This window comes from Diadema setosum, chromosome 22 (genome assembly GCF_964275005.1).
Source record: "Diadema setosum chromosome 22, eeDiaSeto1, whole genome shotgun sequence".
Lineage (NCBI taxonomy): Eukaryota > Metazoa > Echinodermata > Echinoidea > Diadematoida > Diadematidae > Diadema > Diadema setosum.
Window position 1 is genome coordinate 7973721 of NC_092706.1, and position 17642 is coordinate 7991362.

Genomic DNA, 17642 nt, shown 5'->3' on the forward strand with positions numbered 1-17642 from the left:
GCAACGGACCGACCGCCCGACCGACCGCCCGACCGACCGCCCGACCGTCCGCTGATTCCTATATACCCCCTTCAAACTTCGTTTGGCGGGGGTATAAAAATTCATTTCCAAAGGCAAGAGCGGTCAGTAACATTAGCATTACGGAAACACACACATAAAAAAGCTGACCAGTATGATTTGGTAATACTTCCTACAAAATTTTGATACAGGCAGCCTAAAATACTGACTGTCATATTAGAAATCCATCTGCATGGCACATAATCATGAATCAAGCATTTTCAAAGAGTGTAATTCTGTATTCTGTTGATACCGTTTTGGTGCTGTGGCATCATAAAAAAAGCACACACATACATACATACACACAAACACACAAATACACAATGAAATTATTTGTCCATGCTTACCACGCCTAGGTTCATATAGTAGGCCTAAATATGCAACTGAGTGTAAAGTTAGATATGGAAAATGGATATGGAAGTGGTAATCATCATGTCAAGTATTTCCTGCAAAAAAACACAACTTGCAAATGATTCTTTCGCTCTCATTCAGATTCAAGTACCAAAGTATCCAAGGATATATCGAAACTGAAAATTAAGTCAGCACAAATCAACACACACCCCACCACACTGCATCCTACCAGGATTTCATAGTTCTTCCTCTTGCTGAAAATGAAAGAAATTTCACCAGCTCAAATTAATGAAAGAAAGATGAGCTCATGAGTGAGGGATAAATATAGAACAAAGTATCAGTATTTCAATTAAGAAACAAAAGGCAGTTTGACCTTATTATGCTAATTATGATTGTCATTTTTTTTCTGCTCTGTGGCTGTATAGAAATGTAAGCATAATGTTCAAATATCAATATCTTAACAAGGTCAACATAAAGGGGCTAGTACTGTCAAGCCTTGTCAGATATTTGATAAGTGCTAACCCAGAAAGTCTCACCCAGAGCTGGTAATAAATCACAAAGCTATGAGATACACACCTGATGTTTTCCTTCCCCATGACAATCACCAAATCCAAGAGGACGAAATTCATGCACAGCTGTGGATTGATAAAATGAGGAAAGAATCTAAAGGCAGCACCCACGACGACAACAGCCCACGAGATTACTGGCTCCTCCCTCGTTTCTCGTCGGCTGCTCAGATGTAGCGCCAACGGGAACAATGCCGGTGGTGGGTAAAAAATGGGTAAGTGCAGACTTTAGTGCACGAGGATGGGGGTGGGGGAGAGAAGGCGGGGGGGGGGGGACAAAATTGAGGCTGAACAAGGAGGAACGAGTGATGTTATGAGGTTTCGGAAGGAAAGAATGCGGGCTGCTATTAGCTGGTCGTTTCAGCTCTGGTTGAGGACACGGCTGAGTGTCGGCTAATATCAGCTTCTCCGTACCCTGCATCACCCGTCCCAGATGTGCTGACTAACGAGTAAACGATGTATAGAGGCAGTAACCATGGCGCCGTTACTCAACTGCATCCGTCAAGCTATTATTAACATGCACTCGTTATTGCCCATGTGGTGTGTGGCGGACAATTCGTGAGATGAGTACAGACATCAGGGTTATCATTGGTCCATCACATACAGTACTTGTCCAAACAACGACATGTTCGTTTGTGACACACACGCACACACACACAGCCCAATGGGGAATAAGGGCTAGTGTATGGTAAAGAGTATATTGCTGTAACTGAGACTTATCTATGTCTTCCACTGATGGGGCATTAGGGAGATGCAATGAATACACTATAATGCTCTTTTCACACGGCTCGATGCTGAAAAGCACAGTGTATGTGAAAGGCAAACTTCAGCTTTAAGTACACTGTACATGCATCTGGCTGCCCATAATAAAGAGACATAATTCACTTTCCTATCCATCTACACAGTACTTTAATTTCTCTCCTATCCCCACCCCCAACCCATCTGAAATCAGATTAGGAGTGTGTGATTTGAGCTCTTCTACCCGCAAGATCAAGAACTCCGCCGTTGCGACCGAGCTCTACTAAAGTCGCCGCTGATGGAATGTGTCACGTCAGATCAAAAGCCGACAGACACAACACATGGGGGGAGGGGAAAAAAATGACCACAGCATTGCCGACTTATGGGTGCTTTTAGCCCAGTTTTTCCCGAGGATTCGAATAGGATGGCTGTCGAATGGGCAGCCGCGGCACGCTCGTCAGTGCTTCTCGTGTCGATCCGTTTGCACTTGCTAATAGAATCCCCGGTCTGAACATCTGAGCTAATACGGCCCAATTCTAACACTCGATGCCCGCCAGCACACATATTCATGCTTCCCTAACATCTAGCCATGTGCAAAAGAAGTTCACCAGAGGCAAAAGATTTTGGGGCTCCTAGAAATCTTGGAATTGAACGGGATTTTCCCTCTGCGAGAAATAGCTGTATATGATTGTACAGATCCCAAGCAGAGCAGATAAGGGTCAAGTTTTTTTAGTAAATCTTAAAATTCATTTTATAATCGATTTGAATTGTAAACTGTCTTGCAAGCATTCAGGAGCAATCAGGGGGATATTTATGTAATATATACAATGAGCAAAATAATTTCTGAATCAGGATGACTTCTAAATTCTCTCATCTAGGCACGAAGATATGTGCAAGTTTTTAGGAAGTCTCCTGGTTAGTCTGTTGTACTACAATGGGCCTGGCTTTCTGTGCATTGAACCTCTACAATCTATCAGACGCTAGTATTGAATTTCTTTGCAAGTATTTTGCAAAATGTAACATCATTTAACTGTGATTTACTTGAATATGAAGCAACATCCACTCACTGCTCAAAAAGGTTTTGTGCAAGTATTTTGAGAAGAAGTTTAAAAATGAGCTTTCTGTCACAAAAATACTGTCCGATCGCTATGTCCATGACATTGGAATTGCTTACTCACATATGTGAAGACCTACATTTGATCTCTTCCCGCATATTATCTGCAATAAAAGAACACCACGATGCCTAACAGTCGAATGGTGCCCGGGGGATGGGGGGCGTATTAAGACCAGATTGACAGGTGTGAAACTAGCAAAAGGCCAGATGTGACAGTTTGTCTGGTAATCAACCTCTCGTTCCCTCCATTTTCCAAAATATTTTTTTCTTCTTATTCAACAGTCGGGTTTCCCCAGCAATATTTGCTACAGAGCAGCAGAGCAATGTAAACATGAGAGATTTTAGCTGGCTGATCACTTTCTTACATTTTTACCCTTTCCGATTTCAAGTCATTTCTTTCCAGTGGCAATGGATTGCTGCTATTTCTTCTGGTTTTTTTTTTTTTTCTGTCTTACTTTCTCCTCCATATGTAATATGTAAACTGAAATATCACTGCTTGTTTCTAGGTAATGACAGAACTTCATACTGGATGCATGACCAGTAACAAAATATGTCATTCGATATTCCTACAACTGTAGGTACTATTGGTTCGACTTTGTATGTGTGGAGAACCAAGGGTATCAGATACTGTGGCTGGTATATGGTGCACTGATTTACACTGGCAAAATTTGGCAATACATCTCATTAACCTTGTGCATTTGCTTCATTGGTTCCAAAGGTCTGAAAGGGCAAGGGGGATGCACCATTAATGCACAGACTCATTCAGTATACTTACATGTACAACAACACGGTACAGCTACTGCCCAAGGAAGAGGCAATGTACTCAGCACTAATGGACGTGGACGAAAGTGAGTACCTTGGTAAGTGGACGAAACAAGCAAACTGTCTGCACCATTTTTAATACGTGAATGATGCGGGGTGTTACAAGGGTTCCGACCAGCGAGATGTCAAGCATCAAATTACTCAGTGGCTGAAGAGGAGATGATAGGAGTGTGAATCGTTGACCGAAGATAATACCATCAAGTCTGAAACAACCAGAGGCCATTCCAAGGGTCCACCTCACACTTCTTGGAAGCAGCCTGGTCCAATGATGGCTATGCTTAACTCAAGCAATGATCAGCTTAAAGAAGTTCTATAAAAACCAAGTGCCCAAATATTGTAAGGTAAAGAAAGCTAGAATCAGTTTGAAGCCTTATTTGCAGCAAGTACTAAAACACAGAATTTCTGATGATTGAATATAAAGATAGTAGCTTGCCAAAATTACCATGGTTGGTGCTGATAAAAATGTCCATAAAAGTACAACAGAACCTAAAGTAATACTTACCTTGGAGTTGAAAAAATGGTTTAACAAGTTGTATGATCTTGTGTTGAGTCAGAATAAGTTTTCAGTCTCGGTCGCACACTAGTAAAATGCTGAAAAGTGCTGAAGTGTTGGTGAAAACGACTTGCCAAAATCCTTGTGATGTCAAGGCAATGGCCATCAAAGTGATACGGGACTGAATCAAACAATCATCCAACAAACACCAGCATATGGTATTTACTGCAGGTAAAAACAGACACACGGTAGTCGTAAAACAGGAGAAGCCCACGCACCAGCATGGCCAGACATGTGCACAGGTGAGCACATTCCCATTCTGCAGTACAAAAATAGCGTGCGTCACGCAACTTGCACTCACATGCATTATTTGCTTATCTGAAATGATCTATGATGTACTAGCGAGATACTATTAGCACAGGATGAGCAGTGCATTGCTGCACATGCATGCAACATCCTCTAAGCATATTGATTACCCTAGTGTAAAGATAGCTATTAAACCATATGTGTTCTGAATTAAGCACACCATGCAACACCGTGAAATGTCAGTGTTGCACATCAGTGTGGTATAAACACATTCTGCAACAACCATCAATTTGGAGAACAAACTACCAATGAGTGCGTTTTACACTGCTATGCAGAAATGAGAGACCAAGTCAATAAGTTTCTATGCTGGAAATATGCAATACACTTGAAAGAAAAAAAAACAGTATGAAAAGGTAAAAACAATTAGAGAAGAAAATGTCATATGATGCAATAGAAAGTGTTTGTGACAGTGAAGTCCACACACTGTTACTTGTAAGTAAACATAGTGTCAGATAACACAAAGTTTAATCTGAAAATAGAAACAACTTCTCATGATATCCAAGTGTTATTTAGAATGAGTGAGTTTTTTCGTATTTAACATCATATAGCCTTGACAAATTCTGCGATGTACTTCCTCACTCGTATGTGGGAATGATAAATTTGCCATTTTATAGTATACATGTATGTTAAGTTTATACTATAATGTGATACTTCACACATTTGAAATATTCCTTATGTTTGGAAAATGGCCTTTTTTATATTCATATTGCAGAGTGGTATCAATTATTTTACTGCAAATTCCCATTGGATTCAAATTTGAATTATGAACAAGTCAAAAATACCGGAGCTCATTTCAGTCAACCCGCTTGGACCCACATACTTTTTTTTTTTTTGTGGCATTCTATAGTGAGAGAATTGGTAGAGTGAATGCTACTGTGCCTTGTAAAATGAAGTCATCTCTGACCCATGTTATTCAAAGAGTCCCTGAAAACCCTGCATTTAATGAATCACAACCACACAATGTCGACAGCTATATATAGCGCCATCAAATGCGAAGGTTAACTTGCAATAACACCACCGTGGCGACAAAAAAAAAAAAAGAAAAGAAAAGAAGGGGAACCAATAATGGTGCATGAGTGGCACATGCCCGGCCTTAAGTGAGAAATCAATACACCACGGCACTTTAGAACACATCGCTCACACTCGATGCCCATTTGCACCATGCTTGCTATAAATTGGTAACATCCTGTTCTGAACAAATCTTAAAATCAATATCAGGAAACTGAAGCAGAAAATATTGTAAAACATTATAGCTGCTGAGGCTTTCATGTTGCTACACAAGCAATAACATGACAGACTAGTTGATATAGGCTTATATGCCCTTTCTGGCAAAAAGCAATTTCAGTGAAGTATCATAAAATGACAATATTCTCTTCAGTTCTAAAACCATGTTTCCATTACATCAATGACGCATGCCAAGAAAATCAAGTCAAAATATAAACATAAAGTACATCTCCTATCAGTAACAATGATCAAAATATTCCCCAAATCATTTAATCCGTCACTTGAATGAAATACATTCCCCCATCCTTAGTATAATATAACCACACATCTACCTAAGATATGAAAATATTACAAAAAAACTTCCTTTGCCATGTTTCACTCCCCCCCCCCCAAAAAAAAAGAAGAATTCTATAGACATTACAAATGCTTATCTAAATGTTACCATGGAAATAATGTTAAGGTGAAACAACACATTCATCACATAAATGTTTTAATATGGACGTTTTACAATTTATTCTATCTTTACAAGACTCAATGTTATTCTGAGCTACACATACAGTATTTCTTCAGATAGCGCTATCCACCAATGCCAGTGAGAACAAGATCTACCATAAAAGAAGGGGAAAAGTATTGAAAACAAAGGTTTGTTATATTGGGCTGCTCTCAACAACACATCTGTGTGATATTATACCTCTAAACACTGGCAAAGGAAAAAAATCACATTCCATTTGCGGAATCAAGACATTCTGTCTGTGGTCCTGGAGATTTACAAGCCAGGAGAGTAACTGGCCATATAAGATGACATATGGCACAACACTTTCAATGTAGCATCCTTTAAGACAAGTTAAGTAACGCATGGGAATGAATGTCTGCTATTTATATAGCAACAAGATTTGTCTTGGTGTGTTGACACTGCTGCCTGGAACTGCAGATTGGATGCTCACTTCATAGCACTTGCCTGTCTCCTATTTGCAGTGGAGACTTCGCAAACATGAGCTTGCAATACTTTCATTTTTTTCAATGTGTCGGCATGACTAGTTTTGTTAGAGCCAGACAGGACTTAGCTACATTCAAAGGGCATGGAGATAACATCCTTCTGTTTCTAAACTTCTATACACTGTATTCTCACAAAACAGAATGGAAAACTAGCAAACAGCAAATATGCATAGAAAGGACAAAATATAGACTGAGGAAATATAATCAGTCGCATAATAACATCTACATCCATTTTCACACTAAGCAGGCATTAGCAGAGCCAACGCAAATGGAAAAGGAAAGTAAAAATAAGAAAGGAAGGGGGTAGATGTAAACATTATAAAAGCAATTGCTTAACAATCCTTAAGCAATGTTCAAATAAAAATAAATGGAAGGAAACCCACCCACACACCAGGCTGAGAGTCCATTAGGATAGTGAATGCAAGATGTAGCACAGAAGGCCATTAGTGGAAAGTGTGAGCTCCTCATTTTTCTTTAATCAATGGGCATGTTGTGGGCTGCAGCCACTACAAGCACATTATGTTTGGTTTCACTTTTGCTCTCTCAGTTTTTCTGGGTGGACTGTGGGGGAAATGATATAGTAGACCAGTAAATGAATGATCTCAAGATATTTCTCCCTCATCTAGAAACATTTGTGGTTATTCTTGGTGTAGTTGTTGTTGCATCCTCATTTTCTCCACTTGAATTTTTGATTGCTTTGCTGTAGTTTCTGCGTATTATTTCAGCCCACAAGTATCAAGACAGAAAACATTGACAAGGAAAGTGAAGTGCTCATAAAGTGGTGTGGATCCCGGTTAATGATGGAAAGACATCACTAAATTAAAATGGTAAATTGTCTGGACTGCTTGATGGAGGCTATACTTGCCTAAAGTAAGATAAAAAAAAAGAACACCCAAACACATAAACAAAACAAAACAAAAAAACTTTGGAGTGAGATTGCCATCTAGCCACACACTTACTCACGGTTTCCATTTTCAATCACATCCTTTCTCTGATAAATTCCTAACCCGTTGAGGACAGTTTGAGTTTGCTACAACTTAACACGCATTTTCTATAGATGCTTGCCCAAGCATACTCTGGACTCATCCTCAACAGGTTAATAACTGGATGCTGCTCATCAGTCAACCAATTACTACATATCATGATATCCAAAAGGATTTTAAATTGGCACAAGGCATTAGCAGGGATAACAACCTTGCTTAAATAGCAGTGCCATATTCTGAGGGCTGAAAAAGCATATTTTTGTTAGAAAAACAGTATTTTTACCTCTCCCGTGATAGACAAGTGTAGTTGGACAATGTGGGATATAAGAGTTATTTTTCAAGAAAACCTGCAGTATTTTTGCAAAAAAGTACAAAATACTCTGTCTAATCTCTGCATTAGTATCCATCTGCTGATAAATGTACTTTGTGATTTGTACATCTGTTTATAAGTGCAATGCACTACATACACACACACCCACACACACAGACACACACACACACACTCATTCATTCATGCTGTCAGTTAGCATCACAAGTACCTTTTATATCAAACGTTCATCTACTGGTCCCTACAAACAGTCTGTACATCACACGTACACGAAGAAAAGTCAACAACGAAATGCCAAACTCCCATAAAACTAATTTCCCTCTCCAAGGATCGCACAAGAATCAACTGTCCACTTAAATGTCAACACGATAGCACGACTCTCCCAAACAACCGGATATTTGCTCACAGGAGGGAGTATCAAGTTTGTCTTTTTCATTTTTTTTCCCTTGCTTTTTTGCTTTTCTGAGTTCCCATAGAGCCAAAGCATAATGGGCAGGCCAGCATGAGTGGTGGTGTGTGCAATGTTGGTAGGATTTTTCCTGGAATAAATTACCCTTCTTCATGACTGCTTTCCAGACAGGCTGGGATTTGTGGATGGACGGTTAAAAGGCTTTGCACACTTTCTTTCTTACTGGGGAGAGACCACGAGACATGGCTGACGCAAAGAAACATTTCTGGCTGTCTGGGGCTTGGATGCGGGCAGAGCGTGCCAGTGGTTAGTCTGTGTTTCAGACGTGTGCCTGTTCTCAACGATGGAGAAAACCCATTGACAGTGCAGTGAACTCGTTCCTATGGATAGAGCTACAGTTGTAACTCACTGGATATTTTATCATCACATAAATCAAGTAATGTTTGGTATCCAATGATTATCTTTATATGATAATCTACATTCATGAGTTAAATAGAAAAGATCTTGGTGCTAAGCAAATAAAGCACACAGAATGCCAATGATGTGAGATTGTATTGAGTCCTAGGTTCCAATGCATACCAGACTGTTGAGTACCAAAATGATGATGCCTCAGTCTTTTGTTATAGACTTAGTTGGAACCAGGTGCAGGCATGGTTCACAACAATAGTGTTCACAGATATTTGGGCTAGGTGAGGTTGTTTAGAACACTAGTAACTACCACAATAACAATCAGACAGCATTTGGTATTCATGTTGGTTGCCAGGCATTGTAGCTGCTTCCATTGTAAATAAATTCATTTAAAGGGAATTAAGATTTCTCACATGTACCAGTGACTTCAGTGAATGCAGAAATATCAGTTAACAATAAGAAAGTCTGAAAACAAAGTCAGACAACCTATTTAAAAGTAATGAGCTTTACATGGTTATTGCCATGTGCCACTCTCTCTGGTCTGAAATATTATTCATTAACTCATGGTATCACACAGCAGCAGAAAGATAGGAAGAAATAGTTAAAGGCTGTGTACAGTTCTGGTCGAGGTGAGGATTTAGCTTTTAACGTTTTGCGAGATATTCAGAAACCACTCTATGAGATGCCAAAGAGCATGCAGTTCTAAGGGGTATCAAAAGTTTATTCGATGAAAATTGGTTTTGAAATGGCTGAGATATCCAAAAACAATGTGAAACAAAGAGATCCTAATAAAGTTGTGGCATGTCGCCTTTTATTATTAGCACTTTTTTGGATATCTCAGCCATATGAAAACCAATTTTCATCAAATAAACGTTGAATCCTTCTTAAAATTACATGCTCTTTCACATTTCATAAGAGGCTTTTCATTATCTCACTTCGGAATGTTCAAAACATTAATCCCCACCTCAACCAGTACTGTACAGTCCCTTTAATATATAATACATGTATATACCACAAAAATTTACTTTTCTTATTAAAAACATTCAAAGAGCAGTAGAGCTAGCTCTTCCAGAGGGCACGGTAAATAATATCTTTCTTAAATATCTCAGCAAGGAATGAAACCGAAAATGTGATTTTCCATTTACTGAAAATTAAACCCGGAAATAATTTTCATAAGCACTGCTCAACTTTTTAGACGACAGTGTAGCTTTCTGTGGTAACCAACTCTACATCTTTATATTTGGCAAATTTCAAATCTCTCCTTAATCTTTTTTTTTTTCTTTTTTTTCACCTGATATCCAAAAAGATATCCCCAGTTTTTCATCATATTGTGGTCCATCATCACAATCTGCTGAGCATCAGCCTGAAGACTAGGCAAAAAAAAAACAACAAAACAACCATCAGCTAACAAAGACAAAACTCATCTCAAATAAGCACTTTGTTGGAATGCCACGGTAGCTTCCCAACGTCTTTTTCGCCAATGTAAACATTTGCTTGCTACTCCACACTGGGAAAATTCCTGGATTTGATCATGTGACTGGCGTGATTTGATCATGTGACAGGTGCATGCCAGCATGAGGGTCGTACAAATGGTTATTTCATCTCCTCCCTACACCCGCATCCCCATTTCTCCCATCTCATTACAAGAAGTGGGAGGAGGCGCATCGCTAACCAACCTTAAGCTTTCATTACAAAAATAAATCAAAATTGAAGAAAAGCACGTCCCAGACGTTCTTCTGTGAGTGTAGCCTGTGGAGAAATAAAAAATAAAGAAACCCACATATAAAGGTTTTGTATGCATACTTCTGGGTGATGCAAATGGACATGATATGACAAGAAGTTAAATGGGTGTAGGAGGGGTGTGGGAGGGGTGTTGATCCCATGGATTGGGGGTGAGTGGTAGAAACCTATCTGGGGCAGCTCCAATTACAATAGGATGCTGCCCCACTAACATTTCCAATGAGGGGGGAAGAGTGTGAAACCGATCTGTGCCAAGACCTGCTACAGGGAAGTTGTAACTTTAACTTCTTCTTTCTCTCGCATCACGTGATTGCAACGTGGCGTTTTTTGTTCGGCATCAACGAGCTAAATTGAGAGCTTCCCCTCGCCCCATCAAAGTACTCGCAGGGATTGTTGCAGGAAAGGGGAAATTGCTTGGATTTTAACATTTCGTGGGAAGTGGTCTCTTGTGGAGGGTATCAGAAAGAGATACATCTTCATCCAAACATGCCTGAAAACATCTCATTTACAGAAGCTTCTTGAAAATTTTGATTTGAAATGGTAATGACATATTGCTTTTGCTTTTTTCGGGGGGGGGGGGAGGTTCATTGCAACTTCTTATTTTCTGCAAGTTTCACTTTTGTGGAGACTGTCTGGTTTACATTTTTAATGATTGATGCAATGATGAAATGAGTAATAAGTTATCAGTGAGACAAGTTTTGCTTTTATTTATTCAGAGTTACAGCAAAAATACACCCGTACATAGACGCCGTCATCACTACTAATGACGGTGCTTCCAAAAATAGTTTACGGTTGCCATCAAGCAATGGCATTCATACATCATTTGTTGATTTTTTTTTTTAATTAGAAGGGCTCTCAGAAATGCCACAGAAATGTCAAAGAATGGAATGAAATCATCATTCAACCAACAGCTAACTGGAGAAAAAAAAAGAGATTTGACACACACACACAGAAAAGAAATAAACTAAGGCTGAAAAAGAGAGAAATATAGTGACAACATGAATTATCTCTTCCTCGTTTCCCTCGTCATCCATCTCTCTCTCAGTATGCATGACAAGAGTTTACGTCATCAACCTATCAAGCATTAATTCCTATTCAGCCTTTCCTGAATGTCCTTGGGCAGCGATTTGCTTTTCCACTTAACTACAAAGCCTTCATAAGCATCCTACACTACAGCACTCTTAGTCTTTCATGTAATCCCACAGTTCCCTTTACAAGAGCATCAATGTTCTCCTACAAAGAAAAAAAGAAAAGAAAAATAAGAGTAAACCTGGAAATAAAGACACGTTTCAACAAACTCAATATAATCCTTTTTCCCAAAGATGTTATATAATCTTTATCAACATGTACTGGTCGAGATATCCCGATGAATGCCGACTCACAATGTATTCATATGCAAAATATATATTCAGTACATGACGAGTTCAAATGCATAAACCAATACATCAATTTTTATCAATTTGAAATATCTGAGATTGAAAGCTGCTGAAAAACAAACAAAATAATCAAAATATGTGAAAATTCTAATACCTTCATTTTTTTTGTTATTTAATGAGTGCAGTATTATTTACAAATCTTTATATTTTTTTCTATTTGATGAAGACCAAACTTTAAAAAAAAAAATGTGGAAAATTGCATTTGTCTATTTTTGCATTTAAAGTCTCAATATACTAAAACCCTACAGAAAAAGAACATCCCCACAAAAAGTCTTGAAAAATAATGTAATGACTACCATGCATGAGTTATTCTATGAGTTCACACACTTCAAATGAAAATTGTATTGCTACAACATGAGTAGAACCCTTGAATATATTCACTTTCTTACAACTCAATTACAGAGATAAACTTACGATATTCCTTTACATCAATGCTTCCTTTTTCTTCCTAAAGATGAGCTTTTTGGCTTTCTGCTTTCAGTTTGCTTTTTTCTATGGAAACTGCTTGATTCAAACCAGATTTTGTAATTTCTATTGTTCTAATATCCAACATAATGGGGGGGGGGGAGGGGAGGGGGACACGCTCTAATTTTGGTATTGTAAGCAGTGCAAATGGCTACGTTGAAAAGAGGTAAACTTACGACATTCCTTGACATCAATGCTTCCTTTTTCTTTAGATGAGCTTTGTGGCTTTCTGCTTTCAGCTTGCTTTTCCTATGGAGACTTCTTGTTTCAAACCAGATCTTGTAATCTTTATTTTTCTAATATCCAAAATAACGGGGGGGGGGGGGGTGGGGCCAAACTCTGATTTTGGTATTTTAAGCAGTGCGAATGGCTACGGTGAAAAGAGGGCAGAAATACTACCTCTTTCAGTGGAATTGATTGGATTTGTTATATCTCGATGCTCATCACTGCATTCTGCATTTTATGCCTCAGAGCAGAGAATGGGGGGGGGGGGGGGAAGGGGAAGGGGAAAGGGGAGGGGGAATAGGGAAGGGGTTGGAGGACCGTAGGGAAGTTCATGCAGAGTTTGAGTCAGTGATGGTGAATTCATCAACATATAATCGATAATTCCATCAGAGGATACAAGGCCGGCTGCATTCCACAGTTTGACCGTGACTGTCCAACTGTCCACTCTCAAAATAAAGCACTCCTATTCCTGCTCACATCTATATATACTCCATCTTTGGGGAAAGAAGGGACGGAATAATTATCCCATATGTGTATTGTGTGTGCATCTGTGAGTATATGCACTTACTTCTTTCCTGCGCCAACACATTCTTTTTTGGTTTGGTCTATGGAGTCTAATGCAGTTTATACAACACATCTCGCATGACAAGCAGTTAAAAGTTCCATTGCACGCTGCCGCTGCCAGCCTTGCAACTTTCTTGGAGCAAAAATGGATATCGCATGGCTGGTGTCACCAATTTTCATTAACTATCACGTTACACTCATGATTGACTCAAAGTCTTTGTTCCATTGCACAACTCTGAATATCATAATAAACAAACATTTGTCAAGCACGCTGTCACTTATTTTACTGTAAACAACTTTGACTGATTGGTTTCACATACATACTACATGTATATGTACTACTAGACTGACTGTGACTGTGCTACTCATTTGCCTTTCACAGAAAATGGTGGCCATTTCTGTGCTAAATTCAAAAATCTGTGTGGACCATATTTGTTGACATTTGAGTTGTTGTATAAAACAAATAGTGCATGGCCTTTACTCATGCAAATATGGTACAAAATTTTGCATTGAAACGTGAGATTCTCTATTCAACATGGCGAAGAATTAAATCCATTCCTATTTATTTGGAATATCTGCAATAAAAGCTATTAAGAAATGAAGAAAATAATAAGAAACAACAGGTTATTTTCATCAACTTCATGAAATTTGCCTTGTTATATGCAAGAAGTGAGGTATCACAGCAATTACCCTACCACTCCTGTAATTTGTGTGTTTTTCAACATTAACGTACACAGATTTACAAAGCATGTTGTTTTATTCTTTTTTACAGCATCAGGGCAAAGTGTTTTTGACAAGTAATTGCATAGAGCAAATATTATCACTGGCTATGCAAGCAATGTTAACCTATTGATTTAGGTCTCCCAACATCTGCAGATCAATATATTGATTACTGCAATGTTTAAGAAAGAAAAATTAAGGAAAAAAAAAAGATATATCTTGGTTGAAAATTTGAAAATGAACATCCATATACATGTAGTTGAACAACTTTCATGGAAGGCAAATATTAAAGTGACATTAGAATGAAAGAGGAAAAACAAGATTGTCTTGTTGTCAGAACTGAAGTTTGACAGCTGCTATTTTGAAAAGAGACAGGAACAATATAGATAGAGAAATCTATAAAATCAACTTGATATGAAGAAAGGAGCCTGGCAAATGACAGTAACATTAACCTTTAGGCATCATGAAAAGTCAAGGTCAGTCATTGCAGAGGAGCAATGAAAAAGGAACACTGGGGATTGTGTTTATGGTTTCCTGAACAATTTCCTCTCCCGCACAACAAGGTTTTTCATCTTCCTCTTCCCTCTTTTTTCTCCTTTACGCCTGTCACAACGGTGGTCTTTCCCAGGCATTCAATACACTATCAACTGACTTGGACTGTGAGGAGGGGGGGGGGGGGGGGGCAGAGGGAAAGTGGTGCACCTGATTGTGGTTTTATTCTTCTCTTTTCATCTTGGCTTCCAACTTGAACAACTGAGCATTCTCAACCCTAACTAGGTGGATTCATTTGAGTTTTCGTGGCAGTAAATACCACATTAATTTCATGGCACTGCTCTCGTTGGCACAATACCACAGTAATTAACTGCTGTATAAACTCACTTCGTACCATTATCATTTATGAAAATGGTGGTATTTCCGATGAGCTTTGCACATGTGCATATTTCTCATGCAAAAAGGCATGCAGTGTGTCAGTTCACATGAGAAATACACCGCTGTATGGTCAGTAGTATTTCACAACATGATTCACGCTTAAATCTTGCATGCGTATTTCATGCCAAGTTTGAATGATCACCCTAAATACCATGGTATTTTGCAGTGTATTTGCGTTCACATTACCAAATATCGCATGAAACATGGCGGTTATTTCCAAGGTAAATGTGAACGAACCTACCGAGCTCTGTCAGCACATCCACTGGAGCGCCTTCTTTACCGATTAACACAGATGTCCGGAAACTAATTGCCAATGAATAGGAGATTATTGTATCAACCTTATCTCTAATGTATCACCATATGGCCTTCCAGCTGATGGCCCAAAGAAAATTGTTTTGCCCTGAGGAATTATCTGAATGCCGACGAAAAAGTGTGGCAGGTTACAGTTATGTTCCTGGGCATTTAAAGGTTAAAGAGTGTGTACAGTTCTGGTCGAGGTGAGGATTTAGCTTTTAACGTTTTGCGAGATGTTCAGAAACCACTCTATGAGATGTCAAAGAGCATGCAGTTCTAAGGGGTATCAAAAGTTTATTCGATGAAAATCGGTTTTGAAATGGCTGAGATATCCAAAAACAAGGTGAAACAAAGAGATCCTAATAAGGTTGTGGCATGTCGCCTTTTATTATTAGCACTTTTTTGGATATCTCGGCCATCTGAAAACCAATTTTCATCAAATAAATGGTGAACCCTTCTTAAAATTACATGCTCTTTCATTTTTCATAAGAGGCTTTTCATTATCTCACTTAGGAATGTTCAAACCATGAATCCCCACCTCAACCAGCACTGTACAGTCCCTTTAAGTAGCTCAGAATGAGAGGTACAGTGATGCATGTCTTCTAACATTTGCAGGCTTAGCATCAGCATGACTGTTCGTCAGAAAAAAAAATGCACAAGAGATAACCTTGCCCTGCTGCTATTGATTGCACGATAGATTAGACAGAATAGAATTCTCATATGCGGAAATAGAAAGAGAGAGATAAAGAAGATGAATAAGAAGAAGAAGGATTGAAGAGTGCAGTGAGAATTGATGAAGGCATCAGGAAATGGCCTACATTGTGTGAGAGGCTGAACTATAAGATCAGGGTTGATTCAAATATACACAGAACCTTCTGTCGTCCATTCTTCTGCGTTTTTTTTTTTTTCTTTCTTTCTTTCTCACTTCAAAGCAGTATAATTTTTGCATTAACAGGGCAGGATATGCATTCTAGTACAGATACAATCTTACAGAAAGAAGCAACGACAACAATGAGTTGCAAACTGATAATTTCTACCAAATCTGGAGAAATAAGTCACTTTCTGTCCAAACAGCAATAACCAGACCCTGGGCTAACATGCATTTATCTGTAGGTTTAGCAGTAAAGGTAAGTTTTAAGGAGAAAAGACAGTTCTCAATAGTAAAAGACTAATCATTTAACAGCAAAACAGAATAATTTGAAAAATATTTTAATTAAAAAAACAATAATCATGTGTATTCAAATAAAGCAAAAAAGTAGTAACATATGAAAGGATAAGAAAGTCAACACATTAGACTGATATTAAAGTGTTGTTCACAGTCAGAAGCCATGAACATGGGGGAAAAGGAGAGATAATTGCTTATTTTTAGGAAGAGAAATAGAACAGAATGATTCAAAACACAGAACAAACAGAACATACTATTATTTCCACTTTTCAGGAGTAATTATTTCAAGTTTGACAAATCTGAGCTACATGATTATTCATGCCACCGGTCTCTGACACTTTGTAAAGATGAAGCTACAAAAAGAATAAAGTACTAAAATGAATTCACATTTTTGAGTGACAGGATTTCACACTATATTTTGTGTAGACAGAAGTGTTCAGAATAAAACACTCGGTTGATTTATAAAAAATGTATCTCTTGATGGATACAGCAGTATTATCAAGACTTTGTATGCTGAGGTGTAAAACCATGCCTGTGAACATAACATACAGCTTAGTCAGTAAAGTTTAGCCACTTTGGAGAATTGAGCAACTGCAATGTGAAACAGTGTCTTTATAAGACAGAATTCGAGGTTTGAACTGCAAATTTGTACTTCCCGATTCACCAGCCAGCAATAATCATACAGTATCTACACAGTGTGATGAGAAAGTTGACAAATGAGCTAAGTAGCACATGGTAAAGAATACATCAGTGCACAATGGGTTGATAAATGGCGTCATGGCTATCACCAGACCAGAAACTCACCGAATCCGAACTCTCAGAATATGCGGTTTGCCAGAATTTCTTCATCTATCCGTGGGATGCGGGCATGTGGGCGACAGATCTGCTACGTGTAGATTCCGATGAATTGCTAACGACACCAGTGATCAGACGGTCAGACGCAACAGCTGACGGGATAGATTTTGTCGAGGGTAAGGCAATGATACCATTAACACTCCGGAGGACTCTTGTTTAGCATGCATCACAGCTGATCAAATAATCACAAAAGAGAACTCGATGCCATGTTCAGGCAACCTCCTCCTCTATTGATGCTCATCTGCTTGGTGATTTGGCTCAGCTATACCATCACAGAGGCCAGTGCCACGCTCTTTGGGCCTCAATGACGAACCACAGCAAAATCAAACGAGTTGACTTTTTGAAAACCAATCTGAAAAACTCATCCGCACTTCCTGATTGGAACCATTATCT

At 38.7% G+C, this 17642-nt stretch overlaps 1 protein-coding gene across 1 annotated transcript in view; it reads right to left on the reverse strand.

The window, feature by feature from the left end:
• The window catches only part of LOC140245445 (cyclin-dependent kinase 14-like), a 111730-nt gene extending 94407 nt beyond the window's left edge, over nt 1-17323 (reverse strand). Inside the window, exon 1 of the mRNA XM_072325023.1 lies at nt 17199-17323. Coding sequence (XP_072181124.1) covers nt 17199-17243 — 45 coding nt within the window. The 5' untranslated portion in view covers nt 17244-17323. The remainder of the gene's footprint in view (nt 1-17198) is intronic.
• Nucleotides 17324-17642: the final 319 nt, after the last annotated feature.